We start from the raw sequence: 27,729 nt of genomic DNA, 5'->3' as shown, positions 1-27,729 counted from the left end.
GGATTCGCGCTTGATAGAAACACATTCTATCTGACAGTCAGTGCTAAGAAAAGTGGGTTATTCTTACGAAGTTACAAAAATCAAGTATTGTTCTAAAGATGAACACTTTTTACACGCTTTATATTAGCTTCACTTGTATGTTTGTATGTTTGTAACCGACTTCTTGGGACGCTATTATGGCCCATTTTAAACGGTAAGATTTCGTTCAAACTTTGTAGACATATCGAGGACCGATGACAATACACTAATTTGAGAAGATTATTCTAATTTTCAATATAAAAAATAAGATTTTTATTAGCTTTGTTGGTATGTTTGTAACCGACTCCTTTGAACTTGATTTTGACCCTCCTCAAACGGTCTGATTTCTATCAAACTTTGAAGATATATCGAGGACCGATCACTATACATAATAAAAACAATATACTAATTTGATAAGATTATTCTATTTTTTAATTTGTAAAATAAGATTTTTGTTAATTTATATAATTTTCAGCTATAGTCACTAAGGCAGGTATGATGTTCATTTTAATTACCAACCATTATCTTTAACTTCTTGGATCTTTAATTATCTCTTTGATGGTGAATGGGTTACCGATTAGTTTTGCTCTAATAAAAATAATAGATCAAGAAAAACTAAAAAAAATCGCTTTTATAAATAAACTAAACTAAAGGGTATAAATTAGTTTAGTTTTTTATACAAAGAGTGTTTTTTAGTTTGTTTGAACTATTTAATTGTAATATGAAAAACGCTAACTAAATTTTTGCTCAAAATCGTCTTTCGCATTTGGTTTTTTAAAGCCCCCTGCAACCTGGCGATTAGAGACACCCGTCGTGTCGCTGGAAAAATCGTAGAACGTTGAATCATTCAATGAAGTTCAGACCGTTTATTCCTTTCGAAAATGATCTATAACAAACACTCTCTACTAAAGCATATGTATTATGAACCAAAAACACGATTCTAATTAGGGGTGTTTGATAAATTACCAAAAGTTTACGCTGAAAAATAATTCATTTTCCTTACACAGTTGAAAAGAAAGACTTAGCCTTTAATGTCGTCTGTGTATTATTCTTGAATGTCATATTGATGAGAAATTGAGGAATGATATTTTAGAGTAAAACAAACTATAATCGACCAGGGTGCGTAGGTGCGCTCGATATAGGTGGGCGAAGATAGAGTAGGTGTTCTCGATACAGGTGGGCGTTGATAGAACAGGGATTTAATAAATTTTCGCGTTTGACTCTGGAAGGTCGAAATTTCCGGTTCAAGTGCTTCTGTAAATTCAATTTAGTCAATGTTTGAGCATAGCAGGTATAGCAAATTGCAATGCTATTACTCTTAGGTATGCTATATGTATTGTATAGGTGCGTCAACTTTTTAATTGACTACAATCTCACGTGATGTTCATGATAAGTCATGATGCAGTTTAAGATGGTGGTTAACTAACCCGTTAGCAGTGGCGTGCATAGAGGGTATGCACAAGGATTGCAGATTAAATAAAATGAAGAAAATCTGCAGTAAGAGTTATAAAAAAACTTCAGGATGGGCATTGTAAAAGTTATCAAAAGCCTACCCTAAGTATTAATAAAATAACTCTTGCTGGGGATTTTCTTCATTTTATATCATCTGCATACCCTGTGCATGCCACTGCCCGTTAGGTGCATGGCAATTATAAAGCAAGCAGTTGAAACTATGCCATGCCCCTATGGCAGTTACGTTCAATACATACCCCTAATCGCGAAAAATTCTTCACGACATCGTTTATCACTAGGTAACTAGTCACAGCTAAAGCCTCCAATCAAACCAGGTCGGTGAAAATTCAGAAATTACGAATTTCCAAATTGCCCCGCCGAAGGACCAAACCCCGGATATATAACTACACTTTAAAGCGCCTCGCTCGCCACTGCGCCAGTAAATGATTGACTGCGCAATTCGCCACAAAATGATAACCTGGGTACCAAAACTATTTAATAGTCGTTTCGAGTCTCTTTACAAAAAAAGTCTGACATGTAGTACACACGTATGTCTCAACCTATAAATAACGGACTACCCTACCTTAAAAATATCGTGACCCTATTTTATAGAAGTGCAAGTTTATAATGATATGTGGAAATGGTTACTTAATTATGTATCAGCGTCTAAAGGATTTGAATGAAATTAAGCATACATAGAGACGTCATGGATTAAAACATGAGAAAAGCTTTTCATCCCGAAATATAGGGCACCCGTGGGAAAACTGAAATTCCACGTGGCAAAACCTTTTAGTTATTTAAATCTGCCAGCTAGGTGTCCATAATCCTATTTGCTTTATAATAGTCCAGGATGAGCTAGCTCGACGGTAACGATTTTGAATCGTGCTTCCCGAATTTTAAAGCAAAAGGCTGCGGAAAGGGGGGGTGGGAGGTGTCCGCTATTCCCTTTGCATAATTTTTTTTGTGAGGCATATAATTATTTTTGATAAAATTTTAGGTTATATTATCATGCCTAGCCGAAATCCAATAGAACCTAAGTGCATTCATATTCACTCACGTAATTATTCATGTTCTTACCTAACCTATGCTACCTACCACCTTTTGCTCGTTTACTGCACTAAAACTATATAAACATATTTACGACTTTTATGTGACACATAACAAAAACAGTATAGACTACTGGAATATGATACATAGAAAACTTTTATTCTAATAATAGATAATTTCGTTAATTTCACAAATATAAACCAAAATTTAATAAATTACTTTATTTCGTAAGATTATAAGATTTCCATCAATGTTTTTCAATTATATCTTTGATTTGTACAAAAACTATATAGTTTCAAAGTTTCAATAAATTGCAAATTTTAATTTCAATTATCTCAAAAACTATACGATACCTCACAAAAAGAAAAGCATTTTGTTAGTGATTATAGTGACTGTCCTATTTCATTCGATACAGGGCAGTCACTATAATTAAATTCAGGACGCACAATAAAGCTAAGGTCAAAGTCAAAGTCAAATATTTTTTTATTCAAATAGGTACATAGATGGCACTTTTGTTAAGTTCATTACCATAATATAGGTACATAGCAGTGAGATGATGTTGATAACTACATTCGTTAACTTTAAACTTAAGCTATTGGGGTACTGAACGCGCCCTACTCTGAGAAGAAGCCTACAACAAACTTTGCCGGGTAAAAAATATACTCACTTGAAGAGATTACAAAAAGTAAATTTTAAAAGAATCTCAACCTTAGGCTAAGTTTTCATTCACACGACATGGTAAAAGGCAAACAATACATTGCGTTTGTCATACCCATAATATCTTAACTATTTTATTATTAAAATATCATGCCTTCTTTCAACTTTATTATCGTTCAGATTGCGCAACGCATACTTTTATTTGATTTAAGTCTCAGTTTATAATACCTTTAAGAGGATACATTACGTTAAAATTAGTCGTAGTTTACCAAAGACACTTTATAAAACTTGGTAAGAGTCCCATAAACTCGGGTGTTGTTTACCTTACAGGAGTGATGCCGTAAGTAGTTTGTTTTGGAGTATCTGATCTTCTTTTGATGGCTTTAAATTTTTCGACATTCGCAAATGGACGACAGACGTCTTAGTACTCGTTTAAGTACTTTGATACAGTACTTCATACCGTAAACCAAAATAAACGGTAATTATTTTTAAAAACTGTTACCGGAGTTTTATTATGTACCATAAGTAATTATTCATCAATGTACTTCTCCAGTTCACATAAAAATCTTTAGAGACTTAAAGGATTTCATGTTCAAGGATTATAATTAAATTATTCATGATTCTAACATATGCGACATGAATAATTTGCGGTTTCAAGTTTCAATAACTGTGATTTAAGTTTAAGTCAATATTAGTTTCTAAATAATAAGACGGAGGCGGACAGGTAAATGAGCCCCCTTTTCTTACCCTAAAACATAATATAAGAAAACAAAAAATATTAAAATTACATCCATTTAACAAGACACTATAAATCTACTCTACACTTGAGTTGGCCTAGTTTATTATATAACCGTAGTAGGTATAAAGCAAGTTAAATTGTTATATTAAAGATGTAAAAATATGCTGTTTACATTCGTGCATCGCTTGCACCACAGTGACCTTTCGGATGTTCATGGTCTTGGTCAATACTAAGAAATTAATGCATTTACCGTCCCCTGCTTCGAGTTCCCCTAACGAGGCCAGGTGGAGCAGCCGAGTAATTCCTATTTCCTGCGCCCTTATATAGAAGTCTGATTTAATTTATCTTCTAAGCTTAGACCATGAGCGCTCCGGGCGCTCCCTCCCTCGTTTGATAACAGTTGACAGCTAGGAACCGCGTCGGTCGCCCGCGTCGTCGCACTCCAACATATTTCGATATTATTACTGCGTCTATGCTATTCTACTCATCTTATTATCAACATACCATTCTTGGTATTGTAAAAAACAATAACATTATTCATTCCGAATTTATTTTTTAATATCCCCATACCAGTTGTGAAGTGCATCAGTGAATCATTTAAATGAAAAGGAAGTGGCGAAACTGTCTGTTTATCCTTTGTGATGTTGTGTGAATGATTGATAAGTTTTGTTTAGTGCAGCCGCGTTTCTAGTGGCCTTAGTGTTAATATAATATGAGTGTGCAAAACATATAAGAGTTCGCTAAAAGTAATTCAAATTAAATAAACTACTGATGTGCCACGCACGGGAGTATGCAGAGTGAGTTGATTTAAACTTAAAACACTCAGAATTTACTTTTCTCAGCAGTTCAGGGAATTTCTAAAAGGCAGTTACCTAAAATGTAATTTCGCTCTGAAAATGTATTCACTTGTCTTTCGAGGAGGTCTTATGGAAGAATATAGGATTTATAATTCGCCGTCAGCACCGACACTCATATTTAGAAAATATAAAGGGTGCAGTTTTATAAATTGACACACCCCTTCCTGATTAAAATTCCTATTTTGATTTTAATTCATAAAATTAAAGAAACTTAGTCTTAATAACACATCGTCACGTCAAATCTCTGTGCTGTACATCTGAGCATTGTTATATTAGGCTTGAGTATTGTTATCAAATATACCTACTCAAATAGTAAGTAGTAACAAACTTAACTTAAGCGTAGAATAGTTTAGAACATATAGAATAGTTTAGAATATGTAACAATATGTATGTACTTTATCTATACAATGGTAATGTAGTTGTTGTACTTACATTATTATTTGTGTTAATTAACTGTTATAATTGTTGTAATTAATGATTAACTGCCTCGTTTATAATATGCAAAAGTCCTAAAAGCAACATATTATAGCCATTGATTTAGATGTATTGTAATAAAAGTTAGCAACTGAAAATTTTAAATTTTAATCCCGTATGAATAATACGGGATTTAGTTAAAATTTTCAGTTGCTAACTTTTGCTCATTGATTTTATTACCATGAATCGAAATCAGTACTTGCACTGTCGTCTGACTTACATGCCTAAAACGACACGCCTCTTTATCAACTCTGTGCGGCGTATGCATAATATTACAAAATGTTTTATTGGCGTCATAACTTCGGGTGCGGAACTCAGTCCATATAATACTTAACTTATACCGGAATTTATTGATACTAAAATAATTGACGACATAGAAGCCGAGCCCGGTAGTGATTTACTAGAGCGTTTTATTTCAGTCATTTCAAATAGCTACTGAGCCTTATCAAAACTTGATACTGCAGTCTTCACCTTGCAAAAGGAGGCGAGTCTTTTGAATGAGCCTTAAAAATAGATGTCTTTTTCTTCACTAAGCCAACGTCCTTAAGTAGCTCTTAAACTCTCTATGCTCCATTGCTACGTAAAAGAAGGACAAACCCATAAAAACAACCATCAAAACGGTATGTTCGGATGGTGGTGTCAATGTAACGCATGGTAGTCAACTAAAATTTTAAAATGAAAACCCCCTACTTTCAGTATATGTTTTTATACTAGTCAAGCCCTTTCATTTTATACCTATGTTGTGTAAGTTGTGTAAAAATATGCGATTTCGCCGTATTGTGTCGACTGCCATCTTGGACCGTTTACGTTAAACACACACACAGAAACACGAACGCACGCACTCATTACTCACTTACTCACTCACTCACTGACACGAACACACAGCACACAAAAACACACGTCAAAATTATAACACTTGCTTTTGCGTCGGGGTTAAAAACTGGAAACTAGGAAGCGGTAACCAACTCACCCTAACTAATCACAATCGAACTTTCATTGCAATATTGTGTAGGCTTTGAAGAGTCGGTTTCTGAAAAGAACTTTAATTTAAAAAATCTTTTTGAAATGAGGTTCGTGTCCATGATTTTAAGAAAAGTTTTCGTTCGCTTTTGTTGCCTTTTACTGAGAAGTGAATTTTTGATATTGATTTTTGTAAGTACATATTTCAATGGCTAATTCCTACTCATAGGAGTTACAGCCTTACTGTGTTCCGAAAAGTGGAAGGAAGTAGGAACTTGTTTATTTTCCTCCTTAAAATTTTAACATCGCACAACACCTATGCCATTTTAAGTATTTACTTCTAAACTCATTTCCGCTATGTGTAATGCGATTGCTTACATTTGGAATGCCCTTCTACTGTCTATTATTATAAAGGACTTCCCACTGTCTATTATTGGCAGTCCGCCATCCCACATTGGAGCAGGGTCTTAAGGCCTTTAACATTCATATTCTGAGTATTAAGGACTGAGGGAACTGAGACTGAGATTTATTTAACTATTTGATTTCGATAACTAGGTTCAGCCAAGTACAGTTAAAGTACTTATTGCGTTTGGCAATTAGGGAATTTATTATTTCTGAATTTTCTCTGGTCTGGTCTGGTGGAAGGCTTCAATCGTGGCTCGAGTATATCGGTTTAATATAACTGCCTTACCAGCCCGTTATCATCTTGACTTCATCACCACTAACATGTAGTGGAATAAAAAGAAAATCTCCTTTAAATCAAAACCGATCTCTAAGATATTTTTTCATTTCCGTATCTGTCTCGTCTTTTTTATAATTTCAAATAGGCACAAAAGACTCCCTATTGCCCGATTTTGGGATACGGCTTTTTTACGGGGGTTTTCTTAACGCAGTCATTCAAAGCAGATACCTCCTGCGATCCTTTTAATTTTTATATGTCATGCATTTCTTCGACAAACGCGAGTGTTACATCTTTGCTAGAGCATTATTTGCTCCAAGTTTAAACTAAAAATTGTTTAGAAAGTTTTATTGTTAGACAAGTTTATATAACGCGGTTACTCTAAATGTGTTTTATCATTTGTATTGTATATATATATATATACATATATATACAATCGGTGTTTTATCATTTGTATTGTATGTATATATATATATATATATATACTAGCTGTGGCCCGCGACTTCGTCTGCGTTTGATTTTGTTTTTAAAGTATTCAGTATCGCTAAGCCTTAAATGAGTATAGTAGTATGACTGTCATGTGACTGTCAATTAATTATAGACAAATAATTTGCAATAGAATAAAATTGCAACTATAATTAAAGATCTAAGCTATCCTATCTCTTAAGTTGGACCAGACTGCTCACGGTGTGCCAATTTAATTTTAAATCGAGTAAGTAGTTTAGGAGTCCATCGCGGACAAACATCGTGACAGGAGATTTATATATATTAAGATATATATATATATATACATATATATATACAATATATATACAATACAAATGATAAAACAAAATAATAATATATATAAAAATGATAATATATAATATATATATATATATATATATATATTTATATATATATATATATTATATATTATCATGTTTTATAATACATGTTATTGATATTTATTTATGAAATATTATATTCCAGTATTCTTGTGTCGGAGGAAATAAGGCGTAAAGTTGTTTATACATTACTAGCTGTTAGCCGCGACTTTATACATCACGCTGATTTTAAAAGAATTCCCGCGAAATCTGTTTATTTTCCTAAGTCTCTAGAATACAAGCTATCTTTATGGACAGCTTTGTGAAGATCGACCGGTTATAGTTGCACAAACATAACTAAATATAATTATTTTAAACGATTTACCTTATTTTCACTGGGTAATATAACGCCTCATAACGCAATTATGAGGAAGGTGTTGACGATGTACCTAAATATAACGCAGCAGCCCGGAATAATCGCGGGTAAAACCGCAGGGCACCGCAGGTAGTTATTAAACAAACAGCCACACTTTCGAATTTATAATATTGGTATGAAAAAATGTATTATTAAAAAATATAAAAAACTACGTAATAAATATAAAACGGCCAATAAATAATTATTATAATGAAGAAAGTTATTACTAATGGTGTCGTCAATAAAGAACCGAAAGTAAAACTATGCTGCATTTATGTAACTTTTAACTGTCTTCTTGGTGTAATGGTTAGCTTAGATCATGAGGATCACGAGGTCCTGAATTTGATTCCCTGATTGGTCCTGAGTTAAGCCTAGACTTAGGATATTGGCGGTATTGTGATAATATAATCAAGCTAACTGCAAGGTATTAGGGCTCTTAGAAAACCCCAGCATCAACCTATACATAGGAAATAGACGATTTTCTATGTTTTAAATGGTGTTAATAATCACAAAATATAATGTATCATCGTGTTGGTTAAAAACCGCTACACCTATGAACTTTGTTTGGAAGTGAGTCCTTAATTGGCAGACGATCAGGATGTCACTTTAATTAAATAAATAAATACATATACTTCAACAATACACACATCGCCACCTAGCCCCAAAGTAAGCATAGCTTGTGTTATGAGTACTAAGATGACTGATGAATATTTTTATGAATAATATACATAAATACTTAGAATATACATATAAACACCCAGACACTGAAAAACATTCATGCTTATCACACAAACATTTTCCAGCTGTGGGAATCGAACCCACGGCCTTATACTCAGAAAGCAGGGTCAGTGCAAACTGCGCCAATCGGCCGTTAATAACACGACTTTGTTATTTAAAGCTGATAAGTTAATGCCGTTTACCTAGTATCTAACTTCAAAAACATAGGACTTTCATACAAACTTTCGTCCCCTATTTCACCGCCTTCAAGATTATTTTTTGGGACAAAAAATAGGATATGTCCATCTCGAGGATAGAATCTATAGCCTTTTACAAATTTTACTTATAATCCGTTCAGCCATTTAGTTGTGAAAAGCTAACTAAACAGACAGGCAGACAGAGCAACTTTCGCATTTATAAAATTAGTATTGATATTTTCAATTTTTTGTTTTTGCATAACTTCTTTTTAATTAAGTACTTATTTGATAGAATTTCTAAATTGGTACAGATATACCTGTGTAGTACCTACATGGTGTCAAGGCCGCGAAGTATGTTTGAAGTTCTTGGTTATTCGTGGTCAAATGTTTTCGTCGTTACGATAAGTATTCGTTGTATCGGACTCGGGCTTTCGTTATTATATTATTTGTTATCGCAAACTTTTGCTGTATTAATCGGCGTATGACATTTTGAGCTCACTGCGTTGTGGTATCCGCTTAAATGGGTTATCAAGTTTTGTTGCTCTTTTCACCTGGTAGAGGCTTGTAAAACATCGATACACGTGTACATTGAATTACCTCTCGACGCTATTTAAAACTTCGCCTGAGGTGCTGAATACTGCCTTTTACTACGTACAGTGATTGCAGTTTGTTAGACTAAAATTCGCGCTTGAACGACGTTTATAATCAACTTTGCCAACTGTCCTACCTGCTTTATGTAATAATATAATAATAATAATAATAATAATAATAATTCTTTATTTTCAGACAATATTCCCATAGAAAAGATTTGTTTTATAGTACAATAATAACAATAATAATAAATAAAGCTAATGCAGATGTAAAAAAAAAATTATCTTAATACCTAAAATTATTATTCTCGCTCCGGTGCACGCAAGACCAATACTTGACAAAAGGATTTATAAGGTACATTTAAAGTGCATAGGATGGTATTGGTGGTGCGTCTAAGTTTTTCCCAGAAGGAAGCCGTCCTTGTTCTGAGAATGGCAGGGAAATCGGGAACCCTCGCTGCAGCAAATATTGATTGAGCACTACAGAAACGAGGCAGCTGCATTAGGATGCGAAAAGCGTTATTATATTGTATCCTTAGCGCGTCATAGCTAAGTAAGCTAGTAATCACTAGCATCATATATGTATAAAAACACTGCCTATCTGAACTTTAAGGAGTAATGTACGACTTTTAATTATACGAAAGAAAATATCGTGAGAAAAACTGCATGCCTGAGAGTTTATCATAACGTTCTTAAAGACGTGTTTAGTCTACCAATCCCAACTTGGCCAGTGTGGTCGGCCTAACTCTTTCTCATCCTGAGAGGAGGCCAATAATAAAAACGCCTGTTTAGCTCGCTGTAAAATTACTGCCTGGTCAAGGACGTCACTATTAAGTCATGTCCCATACTTACATATTTATTTAAAAATTACAAAATAAAAAAAAACGATATACAATACACAATTTACAATATCAAATTAAAAATTAAAATATATTATATTATATTAAACACTAACTTTACTAATGTTATCTTCTTGACTAATGTTTATCACAAGAACTAAATATAAAAGGTTAATTATCAATTCTTAACTTATTTTTCCTTGGTCATTTTTGTCAATCCTAAACGAATTTCGACAATTCTTCATTTGAAAAGCATTAAATGGACTTCTTGATTCCATACTAAGTTTGTAATGTATTATTTTATGAAGATCTCCGAAAATGGAGAACTTCTCAACGGACATCGGAATTACTAGATCGAATGTTAACTGCAACTAAACTATATCAATGATATAGTTTCTTTTAAGTTAACATTCGTCTCCAAAAACTTAATAGGTTATGAAGTCCCATTAAAAATACAACAGAAAAAGTGCCATGCAAATAAACGTCGTATAACGTTGCAAAAGTTTTTTTTTTTTTATATTCTACTACAAGCTCGCACTTGACTGCAATCTCACTTGCTGGTGAGTGAGAGTAAGGCGACATCGTACCGGAACAGTAAATCGGCTAGCGGCATGTCTTTGTCGGTAGAGTGGTAACTAGCCCTGGCAGAAGCCTCCCACCAGACAATGTTATGAAGTGTTTGTCAAACTTCAACTGAGACGAACTTTCAAATGTGAGAGCGTGATAGAACACTAAATAACTATTCCAACGCTATTCCACTTTTATTTTTACGGCCCCATGAGGTTAACAATACTTTGGTTACCGCTGGAACTATTTATTTAACTTATTGAATCATTTCATACATCGTATGAAATGATTCAATAATGTAATGTTTTGTTGTTGGAATGAATAAATGAAAACGCGCGTTCAATTACAGGTTGAGGCGGGAGACGTATTGCTCAAGGTTAATGGGACTGATGTGGACCGGTTCACTACCCGAGAAGGTAAGGAATTCGCCATTTATTATCCATGACACTTGTATATCTCCGAAAGTGCGCGCCGAAGATAACTGTTCCCATAGCTTGTGATTTGTACGCACGCAATCGTTAATTTGTCTTCGAGTACCGAAACCGTATCGACTAGAGTGAAATGGACTAGGGCGCTTACTAACATTGCTTAAAGCAGTTTTATTTTAATATTGATGACGCTCTTGTCTTTTTTTTATTATAATCCCTATTTTTTTTGGATATTCATTTATCTTATATTAAGCTGATATAATATTTTAAGGTTTATCACCAAACTAGAATCAACTTCACGCGAGATTAATTGTGTTTTTAGAAAGTTGGACGTTAGTTACAAAAAAAGGATGCCTATTTACGTTAATAATTCACTGGGTCTTCTTTAAAGACGTTCGTTCTGTTTGGCTAATAGTATATGACCAGTTGCAAATTTAATCTTTAAATTAAAAAATACTTATCTCGTCCATTTCACCTATTCTCGATTTAAAGCCGTCTCGATAATAGATAGCTCGATAGCAAATAGCTCCAGAGTTTGGTAATCCCAGACTAAGGGTACTGTTTCACAACTATCCAATTGACGTCTTTGTCCCATATTCAAAAATACGATTTTTAATCTAACATCCAGATGTTAGGATTAAAAATATCGTGCGATCGTTTTTTTTCACTTTTAACATCTGGATGTTAGATTAAAAATGTTCAATGTTTTAATTTCTTTTTCGATTACTGGGCTGCTTTTGGTTGCTGTCTCGCCTTATTTAGTTATTTTATTCATCAAATATATGCTTCTAAGGTTGTACAGCCGACTTTCCCTTTTTTCCATCAAATTAGGTTTAAATATCTTAATATATTAAAAAGTTGCTTAATTTCCTGCGGTTGGGGCACTCAAGTATCCTTAGTACAAGATTTTCACCCTCGCAATCGAGGAGTCGTTTTTCGCATATCAAACTCTGTGAAAATTAAATTAAAATGGAACTGATGTCACTCTCTTTAGAGTCGCGAATCCTGCACTCCAGTTTTTTGTTTTACAAGCGTGTTGTCAAAAGCTGTGCAAAACATTTGTAGGCAAATTTGAGCTTTAATGTAATGTTGATCAGATCCAGTTTACTCTTATGTTCAAGTATTCCATACTCGAAAACGACTCCTCGATTGCGAACGACAAATTTTGAATTGAGGCTTAATACAATTTTTTTTCTTTTTACCTCATTTTTACGCCACTGCAGAATACCATAGAAAATAAAACTGTCACAAAACTGTATTGAGTAGTAGTATACTTTTTTTTGACAGAGCTCGTCCGGGGAAGTACAACCGCCATGCTTATTTGTGCTGCCAAACAGCATTGCTGTGTTCCGGTCTTAAGGGCGTGGTTGCCGGTGTAATTACAGGCACATGAATCGTAACACCTACGTCACTTTGTAGAACATGTTCTTTCCATGCCCTGCGAAGTGTAGCTCGGTTTATAGGCGATGGCTTACCACTAACCATCAGGTGGGCCATCCGCTGGATTTCTGTGATAGGAAACACAAGCCAACAGCAGTAAAAAGCCGCGTAGCGTTATTAAGGTTCCTACCAAAGTTCGAGGGTACCGTTTGTTTCCAGGAATAAGTAGCGTATGTTAATCTCTGTCCCTTCAACTAACTCTATGCCAAAAATCAAGTTGATCCGTTGCTTAATTAGCGCGTAAAGTAAGGACAAACAAACGAACACACTTTCGAATTTATAAAATTAAGTATGGATAGCAGGTCTACAAAAGTAGGTAATATTATTTATTGTCTTTAGTTAGGTAGTAGACTTGTTTTTTTTTTGCAAATAAATTCTTGTAAAATATTTAAAACAAAATTATTTTTACATAAATACTTATTAAATAATTGCCTCCTTTTTAAATTATCAGGACATTTTACGGTATTTCTTCTTCGGTTATTATACTATTTCGTTAGGCTAAGTTTAGTAATATTAGTTTTTTAACTTTGTATTTTACTAACAATTTACGATCCAAGTCGATTGAATTATTTAGAGGCAAAATTCCTCAAGCCTTCGTAATAAGCATAAGCCTTGGCTTAAGACTTTAGTCTCAAGAGTTAAGACTCAATTTAAAAGTGTCATAGAATCCAGATCCACATCTGTAGTTATTGAATCTCTCCGGTCACGATAAACCCTTTTCCGAATGAAATACAACATGACAAACTTTAGCATTATTTATAATATTAATATTAGTATGGAATAATTTTCAACAAATCCAATCACCAAAGACTTTTTTAATACTTGTTAATACTTAAATTGTCCAGCTTCTACCAGATAATTTTTAAGGTTTATGTATGATACTAACCGATTTCTTAAAACCGGACTGCAGAAACCGGATTTTTCAAATTACTTATACAGAAAATACCTTGTTGGTTGGATTAATTGCTAATTAGTTTATTTTTAGTCTGTATAACTTTCTTTGTATAAATAAAGAAAAAAGTGTAATCATATTAAAAAAAGTTGTTCTATTAAAGCCTTAAATATTATTTCGTCTGTAATAATAATATCTGAAATCTGATGGGCAAATATTCGGGCATTTTAACTAATTAAGCCTATGGATTTCGAATTAATCCGCAATTCCAATACAATACATAGTGCAGTAGCGGAGAATGTACCTATAGCAGAGCAGAGTCATGACGGTTTGATAAATTATATCCGGCCTCTGTTTTTTTCGTGTATTGTTTCTTTGTGTTGTGATGCAATAAAGTGATCCCATCCAACTATTCTTCTATGTGTAACCGAAAATAAATTACGCAATCATATTTATTTTATTCGAGGAGGGCTTAGCCAGTCTTTCATCTTCTTTGCGACTCTGGTTCATCAAGTTCCGTCACGTAAACCGTTTTTGGTCTATTGTCACGCCGCTATCTCCATTTCCTCACAAAGCACCAGTTTCCTTGCTAGAAGAAATGTAGCATCTTCAGGTTGTATTGCCCAGAGCCAGTTAACAATAATAGCGACTAAGAAGTTCCGGCAAGCATTTACCGATTTGTAGGTCCTCTGACGCCTGGGTGTGCTTGCATCGTGTTCGAGGGCGTATGGATTGACTAGTGCAATCCCATTATGATTATTTTAGAATTGAATCGTAGGATGATTAACAACATTCCGTTTCACGATTAATTTAATCTGTGTTATAATATTAAATGATAGTAAATTTTCGTGATTAAATTTTTATATAATATATTTTTGTATCCCGTTTACTGTTATCCATTTTTTCCTTTTGTTTTGATTGGTTAATAAACGCAACTATTGCTAGTGGGCCAAAAAAAAAAACTCTCCTTTCTTGGCCGCCCGGGATTCAGCTTGCGGCTAAAAAGCTTAAACACGATTGTGTACGCGATGAGCGCACTGCATAGATTGCCTCGCTGTGAACTCGCTAGCAAATTGAGAGTGTGATAACGCTCACAGCATCTTTACTTAGATGAAATAGCTTTCAGGCACTAACGACTCATAGAATAGAGTCAAATCAGTCACAAAGCTGTACAAAGCTTACTCTAGACAATAGAGATAAATATCATCCAATGTTTCTCGGTTACATCGCAGAATGTTGATAAATAGAGTTATACAGATCGCATCACTTACTTCTGCAATTCTCCGGTATCTGTGGCTATATTCACGTTAACTCAATGCTGGTGTTAAAAAATTCAAGTACTAAACTTGTTTATGCAAATAACCCTATTTTTCCGGACCCTTTTGAGGCATTCATACTAATTTAATGCTTTATTATTATGTGATAACTACATTTGCTAGCATAGAGCTATGAAGGTTCCTAAGACGCCCTGATTTAAAAGACGCCTACAAGTAAAAAAGACGCACAAGGCTATACCCTAAGTAATCAAAGCCTAATGAAAGAATATTCCTAGGCATTTTTTATCCCTTTACTAATCGATTTTCACTAGCCAACTCATATTATTTAACATGTCTATGGCCTCTCACAAGGTGCGTTATTTTGTTTCTGAATTATCATATTTTTCATTTTATTTCGATTTCAGGTTTTTAACAAAACCAAATTCAAATGTCAGTTTACGAATCCTCTAAACTTTACGATGCGCCGAATCGGTGTCGTAATTTAAGACGGCGCTTAACGTCGCTAGACATTATATATTAAAAAACATAAAAGAAAATAAAAAAGAGTTCGTGAAACTTTTTTTTTCTCTAGGAATCACCTATCCGATTAAGGTGACGCGATCCTAGGTTTAGTGAAACGGGGCAAGTCACTTAAAATTAAGTAAAAACCTGGTTTTCGTACAATAGTTATTAAAGATTTTCCGTTTTACATAAGCTAATCTAAGATTATAAAAGTGTGATTGATTTTGTCTTTCCTTCACGCCCAAACTAAGTAAGTAACCAATCAACCTGATTTTTTTATTCAGGAAAAACGGCAAAAAAAAAAAACGCGGAGAAGGTTTATGTTTGTTTGGAATGTTCTCTTATTGCAATAGATAATGATTTTTACATTTTATCGTGCATATTTTTTTTAACATTTCAATTTGAATTATTGTTGATGAACTACAAATAAAGTTGAAACGTGAACTAAACTAATTTGTCTGAACTAATAATTAAGTCATTTCTAAGTTAGTCAATAGGGTGGCAACGCTTTTTTTCCTAACAATAATGGTCGAAGAATTTTTTACATATTACAAAATACTTAGGTACTCTATTAAGCTATTTAAAGTAATTTTATCATATTAATGAAAAAAAAAATCCCTTTTATGTAATAATAATAAAATTTTATTTCATTAATTTGGCTTGCAGAGGCAAGCTCTTGTGTAAATTTCGATAATCGTGAATCCAACGATCGGGATTTAAACCTCAACGATTTTACATCTAACCAAGTATTGTAGATCCTTAAAAAACTAAATGGTACTTAAATAAATGTATCGTGCCTGATCTAACTGTGTACACCGAATGCTAATGATAATGGGAGCGTACCTACTTATAAGCTTTATCAATCATCTCCATTTCAGTATTAAAATGCTTGCGGCTTTCGGCGGATCCCGTCACTATACGGCTAAAAAAGGGTGAGTTAATCAAATGCATTATAATCAATATCCTATACAATATCATCATCATCATCATCAGTTATTAAGTTTGAAAGCTAGGCAAAGACCTCCTCACAAACAGGAGTGATGAGGATATACAACTTCGACTCACCAATGCGTACTGGCAGGCTTAAGTAACAATTATTATATGTTGATAATAATCGGAAGTGTGTCGGCCACATGCAGTTATCGACATGGATGGACGTTTCTCAACCAGCTCTAGCTTTCATCTGGCAACTTTCGTAGAAACACCAAAAATGAAATCACACGACGATCTATTCGATTTCAATATAGTTTTGAAATTAACTATATTGCTTGTATAATATCCAACAAAACGTTTATTTAGTTACACATACCTATGGTGAACTATGACATTTGATACGAAACCAGCGTTGCGGTTGCCCGTAATAAAATTCGTATATCCCGAGTGGTTTGGTTGATTTTACGAAATAAGCCACGGCAAATAAGAGTGGCGATACAGCCAGTAAATTTATAGGTGGCTCCCGGGATTCGACCCGGAATAAACCTGCCCACTAATATATAATAATAATGCTCCGCTTTGGCTATGAAACTACTTTTATACTCTTTTTAACCCCAGACGCATAAAGATAGTGTTTTAAGATTGATTGATTTGTCTGCCTGTCTGTGACACTTTTGCTAAACTGATGCACTAATATAATACAGTTGTTTTTATTATTTATTTATTTATTACAACCCCTTAAATCTATCAATATCGATCGAACCTGTTATGTTCAAACCGACTCGTTCTTATGTTTTACGCTTATAGAAAACGAGAGATGCTGCAATCATCTTTTTATTTTTCTTACTGCAAGTTTATCGAAATGGTTTATTAAGGTCTCTGCAGCACAAAAGTTTTTTTTTTTAATTCTAACATTAACCCGTCGTTTTGTACTTAAATGCAATTTATTATAACATTGTTGTTTTATGTCCAGTGACTACGTTGAACTAGCCAGGAACCACGGTATCTTAATTATTTTCTCTTCATAATAATAAGTTTACGTCGAAGTTAATCTCAAACTGCTTTGCAACAAAGTGTAACATTTTTAATGTTTACAACAATGTTTTAAATGAGAGCCCATCTTTAGAAATTTAAATCACCTCGTGACTTTAATTTGCACACCTTTAAATCGTAGTCGTATCAAGGTCTCTATACACGGAAAAATGTCTCATGTGTAGCTTTAAGTCGGGACATAATCTAAACTGTTATTTGTAAAGCGACAACAAGTCCAGTAACACGGCACACAAAAGTCCCCATATTGCAAGGATTTTACTATTAGTTACAAATAGTCGTGTGCGCAACGTTACTCCAGATTTCATTTACTAAAATTTTAATATTACGGGGTGAAATGTGCAGTACCAAACTTAAATAAATAATGATATTTTTCTTTCCTACGTATTTCCAAAAAAGGAATCTCTAGAACATTGGCTTAGAAATAGCATAATGAGCACACCGTAGATTATTATATCGCAGAGAACACGCGGGGCCTTTATAAAAAAAAAATTGACATCCATTTTCCTCGGGTTAAAATTCATCATACTGTGTTGTAACAGAACTTAAAAAAAACCTGTTTCGTATGATATAAAGGTTAGAGGGATTTTAGCTTTAAAACAAGATGGATGTATATATTCAACGATTGCGAGCGTTAGCGTCTCTTGTAATCTGATTAAACATTTAAGCACAAGCTAAATTTATGACCTTAAAATTAAAAATGTGCGTTTCGGGACGCCCGACTAATAGTGAATTAATATACGGCTAGCGCTGTGGGTTAAGAGTGCGAGAGGCTGTCTACCGCTGCTATATGCGTGAGACAATGGGAAGCCAGGCGGCCCGGCTTCGTAACGCGTTACGTAACAAAGCGGTTTACCCTCCCATAAGAAGTTATCACACATGAGACGATGATATTGCATCGGTTTATGGTTAAGCTACATGAGACTCTAAAATCATAAAAGTTACCTTCTTAATACCTAATGTAGTATGACGGTGTTGCAGACCCACAGATCAAAGCGAACGTGAGACGTTATCTATCCGCCGCCGCAGAGCGTCGCACTAACGTGCCGCCACGCACTAAACACGATAAGTGAGTATTCTTAATTTAGTCTACTAAAGGTTCATAGTAAATGCTTGAAAACGCGAAATTATAAGACAAAACGCTTACGCATTAGCTGCGTGTGGAGACAACTAACAGATGTTATGTTAAGGAAGCATGTCAAAGAGCTAACTATGCCGGCTTTTGACTCACGATAAGTTGTGACCAAACCACCTTAATAATAAAGAATTGATGCTGACCAATGTTGGTACAGCCTACTCACAATGCTGGCATGGCTGAAAATGGCATCACATTTTAAATAAACAAATGAAAACAGAATTTGCCATAAATATTTTTTTATCATTGACAGCTACGTTTACCTACGGAACGATCACCAAATATATAGGTTTCCATTTGACGGCTATCATTCATGGTATTGTTAAATTTATTTCGAGCCAGGCTGATTGATGAAGTTTATTTATTGTTGACAACTGACGTAAATAACAAATGAAGGTATTATAAAAAATGTTCTAGCAATAATCAATTTTTAATATGAAATGCATAAAAAATCTATACACTAGATATCTATAGATCAAATATTAAAATACATGTGAAGTCGTTCGTATGCTTGGGCACGCTAAAGTACTACTTGTATTTAATACATAGTTTGCGTCCGATAATAAATTCTGTTTATTTACGATAGTTTTATTAACGCGAGTGAAGCAATGGGGCACAGCGAGTTAATCATACATCTAACAAAACTCCTTAAATCATTCTGTTGCATATAATAGTAGCACTCGTTTGAGTTATATCTTGTTAGCTAGATTTCAGGTACAAGATAAGAGAAAAAATCATTGTAATTTAAACGCGTCCCGTTTTAATTACTTTCCTCGTCCCACGCGGTATTATTTATAATTTCAACATAGCTTAATTTTCATTTTTGTTACATCACGCCAGAAAGTCCGAGCCGATCTGTATGAAATTTAGCACAGATAGATTATAGTCTAGAATGGTAAATAGCACATACTTTTTATTTTGTTTTTTACTGAGCTTGACATGGCATGTTTTTTTTCCATAATGGTAGTTCAGGTGTAAGAGAGTAACATTGACACCAACATTTCCAGCTGAACGAAGTTGCGGGAAAGAACTAGTAAAAATTTTTATTATTATCCGTATTATTCAGTTTGTATCCGCGATAACTCAAACTCGTGGCGGTCCTATTTAGACGCCATTCAATTATCGCGCTGACATTCAGAAATACTCAGACTCAATAAAGATAACGCCAGTGGGAGGTAATCAATGAAGTTAACTTTTATTTTTAACTACTGTGTAATAAATACAACATGGATCATAATAGTTATTATTGGCGAGCATACGCCCGCGACTTCGTCCAGTTTTTAAAAAATCGCATTAGAACAGTTTATTAGTAAAGATATATTATATATTTTTATAAGAAAAGATGTTAAGCAGTTGAATGGAAAAGTGATAGTCTATATGTATAATGTTGTATATGTATATAGGTATAGTGGGTATGACTCCGGCCTCGCTTTCGCGGGGACCAATTTTGAAACGTTTTAACTTTTCGGATAGTTTATGTGTGCGTTTTAAGCAACTAATATATCACATGCTTTAACGGTAATGAAAAACTTTGTGCTGCATGCCTGAGAGTTCAACGTAATGTTCTTAATAACGTTCAATTTTTTACTTGGACAGCTTGCAGGCCTATGGTCTACAAACCTTCTCATTTTGGGCAAGTTAACATTTATGAAAACCTATAAAAAAAGTTCTAAATGTAATGATACATACTTATTATTATGGTGTGTTTGGCTATTTGACAATAATATACCAAAAACCGTCTTATTTGAGATACAATCTAATTACGATGTAAGTACACGAATTAGAAGCAACCCTTCAGTCCTAAAACACTCAGTCATCTCAGCATTTTATCCATATAAAAATACGTGTCAAAACTGTACCCTAATCTTTTGGAACGATCAAATACATATATGAAGTTTTATGAATAGGTTCAGTATGGGATAGGTTTATAGTTTGAGCTCACTTTAAAAAGTATATTTAGACCCGCCTTATTTTGGGTGTAATCGTATACCAAACCCCCTAAAGTTTGACAGCTGATATCCGAAGGCGATAAGCGATCGCCGTTGCCATATGTGTCGCAGACGGTCACCCTCACCCTCTTCCGTGTGGCTAGGGTTGCTAGCACATATTATATATAGTATTTAAAGTGCGGCCAATTTATCCGCGGACTAAACGTAAAGAAACAAATAACTAGTTGTTAGTCTTCTGCAAAAAGTAGTCTTGTGTAAAAATGGCATAGATAAGTTCCTCAGTTTGTACTTGGCACTTTTCGTAGTTTTTGGTTACCGTGACGAAGTATGCGTAAAAATACACAAAGGAACACTTTAAAGATCAATCTGTCCTATTTTCTCTGGATCTTCTTGGCGGAATAATTTGTATCATCAGAAAATTAAAACAATATTTTCAGTGCCTACTCTGTAAGATGTACAATTATTTTTATTTGGATGAGTTCACAACCCTACCACGTCTATATAGAGCGCATTAGAGGGAATCCCCCGGATGCAATGACCGAAACTTCAAACGTGTAACAATAATAAAGTAAATAGGTATCAACTATCAGGAAACAAAGTTACTGCAAAGAGCCGATTAAATTTAATAGCCATTATTGCTATAACATGAACGTGACTTAAATGCGCAACTTATAAGCTACAAAGTTTTATGATGCCTCCGTCATACGTATAAAACTCAATATGAATGTAACGTGAATATTTTTAACGATGAAAGTTTCTCGTAATTCTTGCTTTCTTTCACGTCGAGATTATTTATAATTGTATGCAATTAATTTTTTGTCTGGTCTCCATCTGTCGCCTAAAACTTCGCAGAAACATTTAATAAGGAACAAGAACTTCAGCACAAATGTCGGAAGTACCTAAACTCAATACTTTATTATCAAAAAGGATGTAAAAATTTAGTGGCCAAAATGTGTTACGTCACCATTGATATAAACCGTGCAAAGACTTGACGTGACAAAAGCAGCTAGTGGAACGTTATAATGATGATAAAACCACGTCTTTCATGTAAATGGATGAATGAATGTTTATTTTATAATACTCTTTATTATATTTGAATCTTGTAACACGTAGTTTGATGCGAATGATTGCATGTGTACTTTACTTTCACCTTTTTCGTATGTTTTGGAGACATAAATGAATTTAATTCATACATAAGTGGCGTGGTCACCCATACAATTGATGTGCACAACACGTTGTTCTGTGTGTCAGAATTTTACTTCTAATATTCATCCCTATGTTTAAATCTTGATTTATTCATCCTCGAAATTCTATAAATTTTCATTCATCCCTAAGTACTCACTCATTATATTTATTTTCGTAACACATTGTTTTACGCTTATAATGTACACACGTTAACTTAACTTTCACCTACCCTGTTTGTTTTGGAGTTTAAAATGAATTTTTATTCATCCCAGAGTGCCGGGTCACTCACAACGATTAAGAAAACGCTGACCTCGTTACTATTTATAATGAATCTGTGAAATGGAAGAGTCACGTGCACAATGCTGAATTGTTAAACCTGCCAGCACTTCAAAGCTTTATAAACTATGTATAACGAGCTTCTGCAGCTAGCTTTGTCCTGCTTAAATAATATTTAACTTTATCAAAAAAAAGAGGTGAAAGTTGGCTTCGTGGGAAACACAATTGAAATCCGAATTAAAGACGCAGTAATTGGAATAGGCATTTTTTTATTTACATTTATATTTTTCATTCAACTAGAATCAAAATTGTCTACAATGACTTTTCATACGGCACTAACTTTATCTCATAAACAAAAAAAATGATTAGAAATAAAATTTGCGCAATTTGTATACAAGGGTTTCTCTTTATTACTAGCTATTGTAAAGATAAAATTAAACATACGTCATGGAGTTTTGGTTGTAGTTACTATATAATAAGTTCGGAGACACTTTTTTACTCTTTTAGTAAATACTCTTTACTAAAAGAGTAAAAAAGTGTAAAGTAATTGTCATAATGTTATATCCACTTAGGTTCGAATCCCACTTCTGATCGTTGGATAATGTATCTTAAGACTGATGTATTTGAATTTATTAGATCTTTAATTTTGAGTAGACCCTGCCTCTGCATTACGCTGGTGAATGAAGATTGTAAACAATTTTTATATTTAGGTGTTTTTAAATTTACAAAAAATGGTTTACCTTTGAGAACGACAGGACAAGCAGAAATACTGTATAATTATATTATTAGGAGCCATATACAAACTTGTATAAATTATTTACTCTCATTTAGATCGGGTTCGCCGCCTTCTAGTAATTCGAACAGCAATTCGTCGAGCAACTCATCTAGCAACGGGTCGGGCGCTCAATCGGGTGACAGTTGTGAAGGATTGCTGACGGAAGAGAGAGTAGAGAGGCGGTTGCGCGTCTCGCAGCCTAAGTTCGAGGCCTATATGATGACCGGGGACCTTATGCTCAATCTGTCCAGGGTTGAGCATCCACATCACAACCACCACGCGCCTACACATCGTACACACTATCACAGGTATTTTGTTTCTGTTCTATCATTGTATTATTGTGCCCTGATCCGGCAGAACAGACTACAGTTGTCACCACTCCTCCTCTTCTTGCTGTTCGTATGAGGTGACTAAGGCAATATAACGGAGAACCAGCAGCAGCTTCCTCTGTGCTACTACTACCATCTACTGCGATCGCCGACCCGTCTACCCAGCGTGGTGATTTTAGGCAAACCCTCGCGTTGGGAGAGGCCTTTAGTCTAGAAGCGGACTGTTATAGGCTATTCAATGATTGTATTGTTAAAGGACGATCTTTGACTGTCCATACAGAATGATAGATTTGAATTAACCTAATGCGACATCAATTTAAGGAAGATATATGCTAGATCGTTGTGTGTAAACTTCAGGAACGTTTTATATGAAGCTTTTTTCTAGGCAAGTGCGCTCCAACCTCATCATTGTTTTCTAACAGGCCTGCTATACGTCAGGCAGGTTTATTGGCGCAGCTTGCAGCGACCCTGCTTTCTGAATCCAAGGCCGTGGGTTCGATTCTCACTACTGTAAAACGTACGAGGCACTGTTCGTTCCCGCCACGATCTAGCAAAAATCATCCTATACTTGAATACTTGCAATAATGTTTACATTTGACTTATTTATTTTTTTCAGATACAACTCAACACCCGCTTCGCCGAGTGAGAATCGGTTGGCAGCTCGAGTAGAGTTGTCGCAGAGGCACAATTCCTCTCCGGACACTGGCCTAGTCGGAGATCATGCCAGTAAATTGTAAGTTTTCTTTTCTTTTTCTTAGTTAAGATCCTCCTTTCATTGTATTTTTTGTATTTATAATATAAAATTGAACGCTCTACTATTTCAGAACGCTAACTTTTGTGCTAGTGCATACTCGCGGGAAGTCATAGTAACGTTTTTTGCCATTTGGCGGGAGACATTAATATTTGAGCATTCTTTGCAGAATATAGGAAAACATAACACAGGAAACACTAACAAACTTTTATTAATAATAAAACATAATATATTGTGTGCAATAGACGACTTTATCACTATAAATAGTTTTTTCTAGAATATAGAATAGAAAAGGGTAATATATCTTCTCCCATAGCTTTATCAACTCTCCGCGCGTTGCCGCACAAGTGGAAATAATATCCAAACAATATACATGTAATAATAAATGGGGGTAAACTACTCCTATTCTCTGTTTTCATACTTTACTTTACCATTTGTGTTTTCATACCCCTTATTAACTGTTGTATACAGTTGCATAAATAACTATAATTATATATTTTATACAATTAATAAACTTTGATATATTAATTAAGCAATAATGGACTGAATATTAAAGGTCTTAATTTACAGGGTAAAAATATTATTCATTACATAATGATGCGAAGGCTAAGCTGCCATGCCATGTAATTTTTGTTCACAATAAAAAGTTTTATTCGTACGGCCACCAAAGTGAAAGTATGTGCACGTTTTATTAATTTTCCTACGTAATGATTGATTCAGTTTTGGCAGGTTCAATTCACAACCTGCATCACCGGCGGGGGGTAATGCAGCTTCAAGTGAGGTAGCCACACGCACACAGCAACATATAGTTCGAACTTCGCGGTCCGAAGATCACTTACAGGTAAATAGAAGAAGTGACGTGACACATACAGAATATTAAAGGGTATTAGTAGAGTTTGTGACGGACTTATACGGAGACCGCCATGCTTATTTCTGCCGCTCAGCAGCATTGCTGTGTTCCGGTCTGAAGGGCGTGGTTGCTGGTGTAATAACACGCACATGAGGCTTGGTGGGTCATCGGCTTGGTCTGTCAAAATAAAATGTTTAAAAAAAAACTCGCCATTTCCTTAGATGATTCCATTCCTGGATGAAATCAAAGAACCAGTCGCAAATTTTACCGTAAAATCACGTCATCTGCTACGTGCACGTCAGACATTCTTGAATTTAATGAAGCATAAAAATAAGTCATATTTGGTGCTTTCATAGTGCGTAATTTTTACCATACTGTTATTCTTCTGGTCTTACAATTCATGAAAGGAATTGTAATGTATTGTTATTGGTTGGTTGGTGTTTGAGTTAAAAAGTTCAGTAAAAAAAAATATTGCGAGGCGGATTTAAGAGGAAACTTAAGTTGAGATAAAGTTAACTTAAGACATTATTTATTAGTTGCACGCAAACTAATCGCTAGCCGCTCGCAAACATGTGGGTTCATACCATGTTCCTAAGGTACACGCAATACCTTAGGAACATGGCGAAAGCGTGTTCGCATACCTTACGAACACGCTTTTTGTGCGTCCGAAGCTCATTTTACGTGCGGTATAGAAAATTTAATGTCAACACAATAAAGTCTATATTCGCATCGAATTCCAAGAAACACAGTCGCCTGCAATCTTATGCCGTATCGTATTCCAGCGTACGCTTGCTTGCTTTACGCATGCTTTCGGCACCAGTCCTTTGTATGCGCCGGTCAATAAATGCGAAAGCATGCTGCGGCATCTGATGGCATTCCAGCGCATATTCTCATTGGGCAAATACTATTTTTCAGGATTCGATTAGGCGTGTTTTATGTGAATAGTCTGTGCTAGTAGCCTAATAGAGCCATGTGTAAGTAGATGACGTAAGTTCCAGAAGGAATCGTCGTTGAGCGCGGTGGCAGTGGATATGGAGGAGGATGTGACGTCATCGCTCAACACGTTGCTCGACGCACGCCCCGACTCCGCCACTCCCGCTCCGCGCTCTGACTCCGACGAGCGAGACAGGTGACGTGCTTACTTCATCATAAATAATATATACTTATCCAGCTTTTAAAATTAACGACCATCATGTGTATTTAAATGATTACCCACCTAGACATATTACCAAAATCTTCTGACCTCTCTTTTACCTGTAGCTTATGTCAATCTACCTGCCTTTAAAAGTTTTAATTAAATTTCTTTGGATTTGTTCCGGGTAATAGAGAGAAATGTAATTGTGAATAATGGAAGGCATAAATATTGTGCTTAATGAAGGATAGTTATTTTAAAATCACTGACAAATACTTCAATTTGTTTGTACAGATGTTGCCTAGCTTATTCCATCACTAAAATAAAGTTATTAGTTGTATAAACCCACGGATGTAATAGTTAACTTTAATATAATAATATAATTTTGTCACTACATTTAATGGGTGTAGAGTATGGACTTCAATATATTGGTATACAAAATATCGCTAAACTATTTACAAGTACTTATATTTATGTACGCGATGCAGACAACTTATTAATTAAACACTAATAAACACTTAGTTCATAAAATTATATCTGGGTAACTCCTGCAACATTAAAATAATAAAAAAAAACACACATAATAAAAGATATTAATATTCACAAATAGTTGTGGTACCAGGATCGTGTGGACGTACAACGCGCCGGTGTCGCAGTGCAACGGCTCCGCTGCCACCTCCAACTCCACGTCGATCTCCGACGGAATATCGCAGCGGTGAGTTACTCGTTCACAGACCACAGTAATAGCATATGTGGCATAATGGCCATATAGTAATTCTTACTACTATACTCATTGACAGTACCGACACGCAAGTAAAGTCGCAAGCGTTGCGGGCAGGGCGGAGAACCTCACTCACAGACACTGACACAAGGTCCAAATAGGGGGATTACTATGCAAGCAGAACATATTAAATCATTGCTAACATAGCGTTGCCTTAATATTAAAACAAGAATAAACGTTTGGTATTTGATTTTTAGCAGTAGTAGTAGTAGTGGGATGTTTTGTGACTCACTCGTCCGGGGTAGAACTACCGCCACGCTTATTTAGATCGAATGAGTGTCGCTAAAATATCTTATATTAGAAAATACTTACTTGCTTAAAATATTTTTTTTAAAAAGAAATAAAAAGTGATACTTTATATGGATGTTTTCCTTGTACTCCCTTTCCAAAAGACCTTGTATATAAAAAAATTGTATAGTCGCGTTTTGCAGGTCGTCGTCTCCGCTTTCACCTACGTCGGCATCTTGGTCTGCGCTCTCACCGCACCGACCGGCCCTGCCACCCCACCACCACCGACTCAACGGCGACATGAGCTTATCCGAAGCTGTATCCAATATATCTAGTCCGGACTACCAAGACCAAGACGACATGTTCGACACGGGTCGCGAGTGCCCCAGAATGGAGCTCTCCGACCCGTCAGATTCCGACTCAACAATACTAGTCTCCGAACCCTGCCACAAGCGAGCCAAATCTAACTCCTCGTACTCCGAACACGGGAGCGACGTGACGCTCAACGGCGACAGCAAAGACTATAGGATAGTTATACAGGTGAAAGGACCAGAGAAGAACGCTAATGCTAACGATAATGTAAATAATAATAACAATAGTACTAACTACGCACAAAACGGAAAGGAGAATGGGCACAATTCACCTGAAAATCAAGGTTATCAGGTAAAAAATATTCAAATACTAATTATTTTGCATTGTATAACATAACTACCTGTTATCCGCGGTTTCGTCCGCGCGGAAATCATATATTATCCTGGGCATCAACGTATACTATGTCAGTCTCCAGGACGCGAGCTTCCTCT

The 27,729-nt window shown here is 35.0% G+C and overlaps 1 protein-coding gene across 7 annotated transcripts in view; it reads left to right on the top strand.

Annotated features, from left to right (window-relative positions):
• The window catches only part of LOC120626140 (PH and SEC7 domain-containing protein), a 62,278-nt gene that overhangs the window by 21,203 nt on the left and 13,346 nt on the right, over nt 1-27,729 (top strand). The window contains exons 2-10 of one of the 7 annotated variants that reach the window (XM_039893447.1): nt 11,364-11,430; nt 16,431-16,484; nt 18,517-18,604; nt 22,912-23,163; nt 23,801-23,917; nt 24,665-24,776; nt 25,784-25,914; nt 26,540-26,632; nt 27,130-27,589. In XM_039893447.1, the coding sequence (XP_039749381.1) occupies nt 11,364-11,430; nt 16,431-16,484; nt 18,517-18,604; nt 22,912-23,163; nt 23,801-23,917; nt 24,665-24,776; nt 25,784-25,914; nt 26,540-26,632; nt 27,130-27,589 (1,374 nt within the window). Of the gene's footprint in view, nt 1-4,334; nt 4,711-11,363; nt 11,431-16,430; nt 16,485-18,516; nt 18,605-22,911; nt 23,164-23,800; nt 23,918-24,655; nt 24,777-25,777; nt 25,915-26,527; nt 26,633-27,129; nt 27,590-27,729 lie in introns of those variants that run through there. The other 6 variants (XM_039893446.1, XM_039893444.1, XM_039893443.1 and 3 more) reach the window with 6 other exon arrangements.

This window comes from Pararge aegeria, chromosome 9 (assembly GCF_905163445.1).
Source record: "Pararge aegeria chromosome 9, ilParAegt1.1, whole genome shotgun sequence".
NCBI classification, from domain to species: Eukaryota; Metazoa; Arthropoda; class Insecta; order Lepidoptera; family Nymphalidae; genus Pararge; species Pararge aegeria.
This window is presented reverse-complemented; position numbering and strand designations above follow the sequence as displayed.